The sequence below is a fragment of the Chanos chanos genome, chromosome 2 (genome assembly GCF_902362185.1).
Source record: "Chanos chanos chromosome 2, fChaCha1.1, whole genome shotgun sequence".
NCBI classification, from domain to species: Eukaryota; Metazoa; Chordata; class Actinopteri; order Gonorynchiformes; family Chanidae; genus Chanos; species Chanos chanos.
The window spans coordinates 26,814,797-26,823,771 of record NC_044496.1 but is presented as its reverse complement, the minus strand read 5'-3'; the positions used below and the strand labels follow the sequence as shown (position 1 = coordinate 26,823,771).

Here is an 8,975-nt window from a genome sequence, read left to right as displayed (position 1 = left end):
TGGGACAGATAAAGTGTGTTTTTTTTTTTTTTTTTTGTAGACTCACCAAAAAAAAAAAAAAAAAGAAAGAAAGAAAAAGAAAACAGCACTCTTCTCTCTCACGCACACATCTTTAGTCAACTGTTGTTTTTGTTTTTTGTTCTGGAGAAAAGGTCCAGCTCAGCCTGGTTTTATCAGTCATGTGCTGTGTGTGTGTGCGTGTGTGCGTGTGTGCGTGTGTGCGTGTGTGCGTGTGTGCGTGTGTGTGTGTGTGTGTTTTCCGCCTGCGCTATCATGGCACTTGAGCACAGAAGTTGGCACCTTGTTGGCGAGTGGCGGCTGATGTCACCCTTTGTGAGGCGCTCATCTTTTCCAGTGCTGCTGGAAGCAGGCTCTGACTCACTCTGGGCTTTCAGGCTGCTCCCCGCTCTCTCTCCTTTTTGGGATACACACTCATGAATACGCATCTACATGCTCGACATGCGTGTGTGTGTTTATCTTTCTTTCCTAATCATTTTGTTTCCTCTCCAGTTGAGTTCTTTTTTTTTCTTTCTTTTTTTTCATTCTAGTTTATCTTTTTGTGTGTGTGTGTGTGTGTGTGTGTGTGGTATGTCCCTGAAACCAGCTTTTCTGTCTTTGGCAGTTTACCCAGGCTTTTTTGTATCCACCTTTTTGAGTTTACACTTTTATTAGTATGCTAGTTCTCCTCTAATGATAGCCAGGTGACTGTAGAGGATTTTGCCAACTTGTGCTTTGTTTGGTTTGTATGCTAGTCAGACTAGACCTGTGGAGCCCTTCAACATTTTTTTTTCACTCTCAACTCACATGTTGTTTATATATGATATTTCTATGGTATAATATGATAAAGGGCTTTTTCTTCTTCTTACTGCTCAGCTGGCTTTCTTTTGTCCTCTGTGCTACCCACTGGAAACTCAACATCCTTTCTTCAGCCCTTAAAAAAAAAAGAAAGAAAAGGAAAGAAAGAAACTTGTTAGATCGACAGCAGGCAAATATTTACCAAGGTTTCAAAGGTGCTTTGCTGCACTCAGAGAACTTCCGGAAGTCAGCCCCCCCCCACCCCCCCCCCCCCTCTCCTCTACCACCTCCACCCATGGTCTTAACCTGGCTGAGTTATCGTCTATTGTTGGGTAACCCTGCAGGAAGATGACCAGATAGGGACTGCTGTTTCTGGATCGTCATGCTGCAGGGGAGCGTGAAAAAGACAAAAGACAGACAGCATTAAACCTGCTCTCTTATCTCATCACCTGGATAACCCTCCTCCTTCTAGTTCTCTTCCGCCCAGGGGCTCTTTTCTCTTATCTTTTTTTTGTGTGTGTGTATTTCTTCATTTCTCTGTCTTTCACCCTGTTTCTCTCTCTCTCTCTTTCTTTCTCTGTCTCCTTTCTTTCTTTCTTTCTTTCTTTCTTTCCTTATGTATTTATTTCTCACTGTTTCTCACTGTTGTCCTTGGGTAGACAGTGTCCTATAGGTGAACTTTTGGCTCAGCCTTATCTCGGTTTGTGGGACTCTTGCTGCTTGGATACGACTTTGTTTTCTGTTTGTATGTGTTCCCAGTCGGCTTTGCTTTGTTGTGGAGTTCCCACAGAGAGATACCTGGGCAGGGTTAGCTGGCTGAATCCCCGTGAGTGAAAAAAAACAGGTTAAGTAGGCTTAAGTAATATTCTTTTGGTGTTCTTACAGAGCAGTTCCAGAATTGTTTTGATTGTGTGCTAGGTAAGAATGATGCAAACTCTACTGCTGGAACCCATCACTTAGTATCTTGTTCTCTCTCTGTCCTGCCCCCAAAACTGGTACTGCTACCCTGATATCACTGTGGTTCTGCTTCATATGCAAGGTTAAGGAACAGGCTACACACGCACAGACACACACATGCACACACGCACACACACATGCACGCACACACACACACACACAAACAGACAGGGTTCCCTACTCTCTCACACTCATTCCCGCACACATTCTCGCACACAGACAGCCTGAGGCTGTGTGGGGGCAGGGCTGTAGGTGTGTGTGTGTGTGTGTGTGTGTGTGTGAGGGTGGTGCTGAGATTTCCCATGGAGAGCTTAGAGTGGCAGTTCATTCAGGCCTGAGCTGGTGTAAACACACACTTATTGAATGGTGATGAAGACAGGACAGCAGGGTGGGGCACATGCATGACAACGGCAACACTGTCAACGCTTTGTTTTCATTGGTGGCTTCAGCGCATAAGTAAATAGTGGCCCTCACTGGTTGGCTGACAGTAACACATCCCTCCCTTTCATAGGGAAAACACATTTGTTTCTTTTATAGCCGTAATACGCATGCCCTCATTCACATGTGTTTTTGGAGAATCTCTTTTTAAGTGTTTACATCTTTACAGTGCAAAGTTCAGAGAGAAAGAAAACCAACAGCCCATGTGACTGAAGACAAATTTCACAGAAATGCACACACAGCTGCAGAGTTTCAAAGATCGCTTAATTAATTGGTCTTGATTGGATTTCCTCCCCCCTTTTTTCCATCTATACTGTGACTGAAAGCTTAGTAGGCAAAGCACCGAAGAGTCTAATCTGAGATCAGAAGAATCATAGAAAGAATGTTGTTTGTTTTTTTTTGGGGGGGGGGGGGGGTTTGTTTTTTTTACAAATTGAAAGAACATTTGGTAACACACATTAATCATTCTTACAAAAGGTATCTGTAGCAAAAACACCTTGTATTTAATACCTTTTGTTTGAAATTTTTCAGGTTTTTGTGTTTGGTTTATAACTGACCTGTGTTATTCATTAACGGTTACTGAATTTTAAGCTATACATCAACTCCATATTTCTCCTCCTCGGTGCTCTGATACACACGAGATTCAAGATTTCTAACCACATACACGCACACACTTTTGTCCGCATTTTTTATGTTCATTCTGGGGGTTTTTTTGTTGTTGTTTTTTTTGTTTGTCTTTTTTTTTATATACCCCCTCAGGCAAGAGGGAGCAAAAGAGCAAAATACAAACTCTATAACCGCCAACCATAATACAGACATGAGTAGGCATGTAATCCCAAGTATAAACATAAGCCAAGCCAACAGAGTGTGTGTTTTTTGCAACATACAAGAGTGGAGTAACAGTCCTATTTGTTTCCTCCGTTAGCCCGTAACCCACAGCGCATCACCCAGAGTGCTCCAGTGAAGCAGGGAGCCCCACTGGCCTCCAGCCCCCAGAGCGGTGTGATGGGAGGCAACAATCAGATGAGACTCCAGCAGCTCCAGATGGAGAAAGAGAGACTGAGACTGAAACAACAGGAGCTGCTCCGCCAGAGACCCCAGGTCAGTCTCGCTTTCTGTCCGTCCGTCTGTCCATCCGCATGCCGCCTGACTCACAATGACTCACTTAGTACTTGTGACAAAACTGCTTGATCTAAAATACACAGACCTCCTATGTGGCCAGCATACATCACTGGGCAATATACTGTATGTTTCAACACACCATCAATTCAAAACTGACTGTTCATAAAACATAAGCAGGGAGGTACAGTAAATTCAGTGAAAGTGTGCGTCACTGATTAACAAATTGGGCAGCTGTAGTGAACATAAATTGGTATGAGCATTGTCTTGGGTATCTGGTAATGTTTATGTATAGTTTTACTCATGGACTTGTCATGTAAAAGATGACACACTGGCTGCATTGATGTGCTAATGTTGTGTCTGTGGGTGTAAAGAGTGCTGAGTCATTTTAAAGTTTTTTTTTTTTTTTTTTGTTTTTTTTTTAAGTCTGCTCAGGGGGTCAACACTCAGATAAGACTCCGCCTCCCTCTAAAATGCCCTGTTTTGTGTGTGTGTGTGTATCTATGTGTGTGTGTGTGTGTGTGCGCATGTCACAAATGGGCCAGTTGATGGGGTGGTCTCACTGGGTGGGAGGTGTGTGTGTGTGTGTTTGAGTGAGAGTGAGAGAGACGGGTGGAGGGAGCAGACAGAGAGGGGAGGGTGTGGGGGGTTACTCCTCAGCTGCCCCTGCTGTAGGAATGTAAACACACAGTTGACTCCTTGCTTCAGACCCCCATACCGGAAAACAAAATAAATAGATTCTTTCGGCGGATAGGCGGGTCTTTAGCTACAGACAGCTCACTTGCAAACCAGTGATCACACAAAAAGTATTTGATCTTCATAAACAGTATAGATGGCGTAAACCTTATGATTGACATTCTGTGAATGAATGATTTAATAGTAAGTTATATACTTTCGCCAAAGCCCTATGATAAATAAAGAGTGCATGGGTGAAAAAAAGAAAATCATCAACGTCATCACCTGTGCTGGTTACGGCCTGGATCGGTAGAGTTGTGTCATTGCTCCAAAAGGTTAAAGGAAGTCGGCAGTAAAAATTAGGCACTGACCCCGTGCCCTGCCCTACCTTAAATGATGTGTAATAAAGCTACACATCAGGGACAGAGTGTGAGACTCCCAAACAGGCAGCAACCATCCGGTTGAGCTGAGACCATAAAAGTCACAGAGGATGTTTACAGAAATCCTCTTTCACAATCATCTGTCAAATGCAAACCAGATTTGTGACTTAGAGCTGGTACATTGGGGAGGGAGGTTTTGCTATATATCATTAAAGAGAAGTACTACAGGAAACCGCATGGGGACAAACTTGTAGGTTAAGTTTTTCTTCTTTCACTATATATATTGTTTGTGTAAACAGTGAAACCAGTATGTTTGTTGTCATCTGTTGAAACAATAGTACTTTCTCTTCAGCAGAAATAAACCGTCAGCAGGATGTGTCACTATAGGTGTAACCTGTGACATGTTTGTCACCTGGAAATCAGGTCCAAATTTACAGTAGCAAAACCTCTTAAGTTGACTTGTTATTCTGGAGAAGCCAGTTATATAGTCTGTACCTATAAAGAGGTAGCGCTAAACAAGAAAGGTGTTACCTCAAAAATGGAGTTTTGGTTTAATGGTGCTAATAATGGAGAATTATGTGGCATTGTGAATCATGTATGGGAAATGGCCAGAAGCTTGGACTGAACACAAAAAATATGAGTGTTTTTATCAGTGAGTGATCCTTCAGTGGGTCAAATAGTAAACTGTAGTCTAGCGCCTTATCCCGAGAGAACCTCACGCATTGAACTTTCCCCGTAGAGAGGAAGCGTAAAGAGGTCAAGAGTGAGGCTGTAGGAACACACAGACAGAACTGCAAGTGACAGAATTGGAGAGGAGTATGTGATTGGGAACTGTTTTAATGACCCATGTTTCTATTGGTTTGTGTCTTCTTCAGGAACTGGCCCTGAGGAACCAGCTTCCCACCAGTATGGAGCAGGATGGAGGCACCCAGAACCCTGTATCTTCGCCGGGCATGGGCCAAGACGCTCGTAACATGACTCCCAACAGCTCAGACCCCTTCCTCAACAGGTGAGCAGAGAAAACATTAGTGTGTCTCTTTGTTCACTGACCTGTGTGCGCCAATGCAAATGACAATGGCAAAAGTTTACTACTGTTTGAGTGGAAATGGAGACCTAAGGAGCATTAGTGGTTTAGGAGACTTGAAATAGCCAATCGGTGGACCTAACTCTGGTCACATGGCATTGTCTCACTGTTGTGGGGCAGTTTTTGAACAGCACTGCACACTTCTGACCCCTGGAGGACAAGCCATGAAACACACATTATGAAGCAAAGCAAAAAACATGGTATTGGTTCATATGAAGATTTCTGTGGTACAAGATGATAAATGAAATTTTCCAGTAATTTGACACAGATCCAACAGCAAAAACTGAATGAATCATCTCCTGCTTAGAAAGTATTCAGAACAACATGGGACCTTGGTCTGAAATGACAACTCTAACAAAATGATTTGCTAGTGGCTAAACATATCTCTAACCTTTACCCTCAGAGAGTAGAGAGTACAGTGCACATAAACAGAAGCATGCCCCCTAGTGGTAGGCCAGAGAAAAGCTCCCCCCCAAAAAACTTTTTTTCTCTCAATGAATAAATGAGAGAGGGGGAGGGGGGGTCTCCGAAGGGCAGAGAAGCCCGTGAGAACATGTGGTTTCATCCGTGGACAGGCAAACCCCCCCCCCTCCCCTCACTGCACTCACAAAGGCCCCATTCAGACAGCCACGGTCATACGCTGCCCACACATCTCACTGGTTTAATTAGTATAGGCCTGCCTGTACTTCCCCTTCAATGAAACGTCTCCACTCATCCCTCCATATTATCGCTCTCCATGGTGGAGGAAAGAGATGTCTATTTATAGAGACCAGTTGCTCTCACAAGCCCTTTGTCAAACATCTAATACAGTCTCGACATGGGACAGTGTGAATCATTTAACAAAACTCCCTTCACATGAATCAGAACACTATGGTCCAATTAGTTATTTATGTAACGCTTATCAAAATCCAGTCAATTTTTTGAGGGTTTTTTTTTTCCCTTGTCTTTCTGGGTTTGATTAAGAGGTTATTTTAAGATAGCTGTGTTTTGAAATGAAATTAACTCCACAGAGATGTAGAAAGAATCATCTTGGGCATTTTCCTGTGTTGATGTTGTAGTGAAGTGGGTGACCAGTGTGACAAAATGTGGATCTCCCTCTCTTTCTCCCTCTCTGTCTCCCTCTCTGTCTGTCTGTCTGTCTCTCTCTCTCTCTCTCTCTCTCTCTCTCTCTCTCTTGCTCTGACTGTCTCTCTTCCTCTTTCTCTCTCTCTCTCTCTGTGTCCAGTGGGACGTATCACTCCAGAGATGAGAGCACAGACAGTGGTCTGAGTATGAGTAGCTACAGTGTGCCACGCACTCCAGACGACTTCCTCAACAGCGTGGACGAGATGGACACAGGTAAGAGAGGAGAAGCAAAACAGGGAGGTTTCCATAGTCTGAATATCCTGACATCTCACTGGAGCAACTGTTTCAACTGTTTCAATGTGGCATACACTTGTAGAAAGAGAATTTCATACTTTAATTTTGACAGCTGACACATGGCCCCTACAAAATTAGAGGCTTATAATCTACTGTTTTGAACAGCAGAAGTAACCTTTGATATCAGACAATGAACAACGTTGTCTATTAATGTATTTATAATGTGTACTCCTTTCTCAGGCGACTCCCTCGGTCCCGTTTCCATGGCAACGCAGCAAAGCCGTTTCCCGGACTACCTGGACACCCTCCCGGGCACTGACGTGGACCTGGGCCGGCTGGAGGGGGAGAGCATGGCTGTGGAGGGAGAGGAGCTGATGCCTAGCCTGCAGGAGGCACTGAGCTCCGACATCCTCAACGACATGGAGTCTGTCCTGGCCGCCACCAAGATCGACAAAGAGAGTTTCCTCACCTGGTTATAGAGGGACCCTCCCACCCAGGCTCCTTTCACAAGCACTACTCCTTCTCCTCACGCTGAACTGCTGCCTAGTCAAATCTGTGAAGGATGTGTAGATGCTTCTGAAAAGTTTAAAAAGAGGAAAAAAAAGACATTTCAGCTCTCTTGGAGAAATAACGCTCCTTTTTTCTCCTTTTATTTCTTCATTCATCATACACGGCAGAAGAGTTTGTTTTAAAGGCAGAGGTTTTTCTCATTCGCTCTCGTGCTTGTTTTTTTGTTGTTGTTTTTGGGTATATTTTTTTTTTCATTTCTAGTTTGTGTCTGCATCCTCAAGGCTGGTCCATGAACGGACAGTTATCCAGACCCCTCTCATGGCTTTGCTCGGTTTGTGTGTGTGTGTGTGTGTGTGTGTGTGTGTGTGTGTGTTTGGCAGATGTTGCGCCCCACCACCACCACTCCCCAGTGTTCCTGTCTGCTGTGAAGGCTAAGCAGAGTAAGTGTAGGCCCCCATCAGAGTGCAGTCAGGTCTGACCTCCATTAATACAGCCCTAATCCCACACTTCTGCCCTCGACTCATCAGACACATTCCACTCTGTCTACTTTACCTGTTTAATCCTGCATTTTTCTCCCTACAATGAGCATGAGAAACCAAAAAATGAAAATAGACCTGAGGAGTGTGTGTGTGTGTGTGTGTGTGTGTGTGTGTGTGTTTAAACATGGAGCTTGGGTAGCGTACAGCTCAGTTTTAAACAGATTTGGTTCAGAGGACGATGCTTTAGCTGGGAGGGGGAAAGCGCAAACACTGCTGCTCGGCTGTGCCAGCAAGTTTTAAGAAAAAAAAAATTTAAACCCTGTCTAATCAAGTGCCTTCGGTTTTTTGTTTTTGTTTTGTTTTGGGGTTTTTTTTGTTTTTTTTTTGGAAAGGAATATCAAAAACACTACGCAGTATACTAGATTTTATAGTACAAAAAAATCAAGTATGGTCTCTTCTGCTCATTATAATTTTCATTAATCAAAAATATATTTCTTCAAAGGTTTTATATGAAAGCATATTATATTTGGGGAATTAGGGATTTTTGAAAGGAACCCTAGCCTCTTTATATTTCAGTCTTAATTAAGCCTGATTTTGTTCGTGGGTTGTTTTTGTTTTTTTGTTTTGCTAGGTTATGGCATTGATGTATGATGATAAATCAAATAGCATTTTTTTTTTTTTTTTTTGCTCTCGCTGTAACCCATTCTATGAATAGACTTATTTTTCTAACAGGGTCATATTCTAATATGCTTCTTCTTTTGATAAAACTGACATCATGAAATTGATTGATGTGATCATTTAAATTGTACTCCTTAAAATAATCAGTGAATGAAAACAGTGCAGTTGATGAGTTTCCTCTACACAGACCTGCAGAGATCTGTTTGTTTATGTCTGATGTGTTTTGTAACTTTTTTTTTTTTTTGTAGTGTTATATCGCTATTGATCACAAGTATTTTTCTTACATATTTAGATAAAGAAAAGTATTTTTCTAATCGTCAGCCAAATGAACAGAGTATCAAAGGCACTTTGAACAACTCTAGTATGACAGCAGTGTGACTGAGTGTTGATTGAATGCGTGGCATGGCTGTGATCAAAGAGCTGATGTCAGTCAGGCTGCTATTGTGTGATGCTGAAAAACAGAGAGAGAGAGAAAGAGAGAGAGATTGAGCACGTAGGTCA

General features: G+C 42.9%; 1 protein-coding gene across 2 annotated transcripts in view; it reads left to right on the top strand.

Moving 5' to 3' along the window:
• The window catches only part of yap1 (Yes1 associated transcriptional regulator), a 26,861-nt gene extending 18,588 nt beyond the window's left edge, over positions 1-8,273 (top strand). For both annotated transcript variants that reach the window (XM_030766521.1, XM_030766520.1), the window contains 4 exons: positions 3,116-3,291; positions 5,240-5,373; positions 6,674-6,786; positions 7,048-8,273. In XM_030766521.1, the coding sequence (XP_030622381.1) occupies positions 3,116-3,291; positions 5,240-5,373; positions 6,674-6,786; positions 7,048-7,286 (662 nt within the window). In that variant the 3' untranslated portion in view covers positions 7,287-8,273. The remainder of the gene's footprint in view (positions 1-3,115; positions 3,292-5,239; positions 5,374-6,673; positions 6,787-7,047) is intronic.
• Positions 8,274-8,975: the final 702 nt, after the last annotated feature.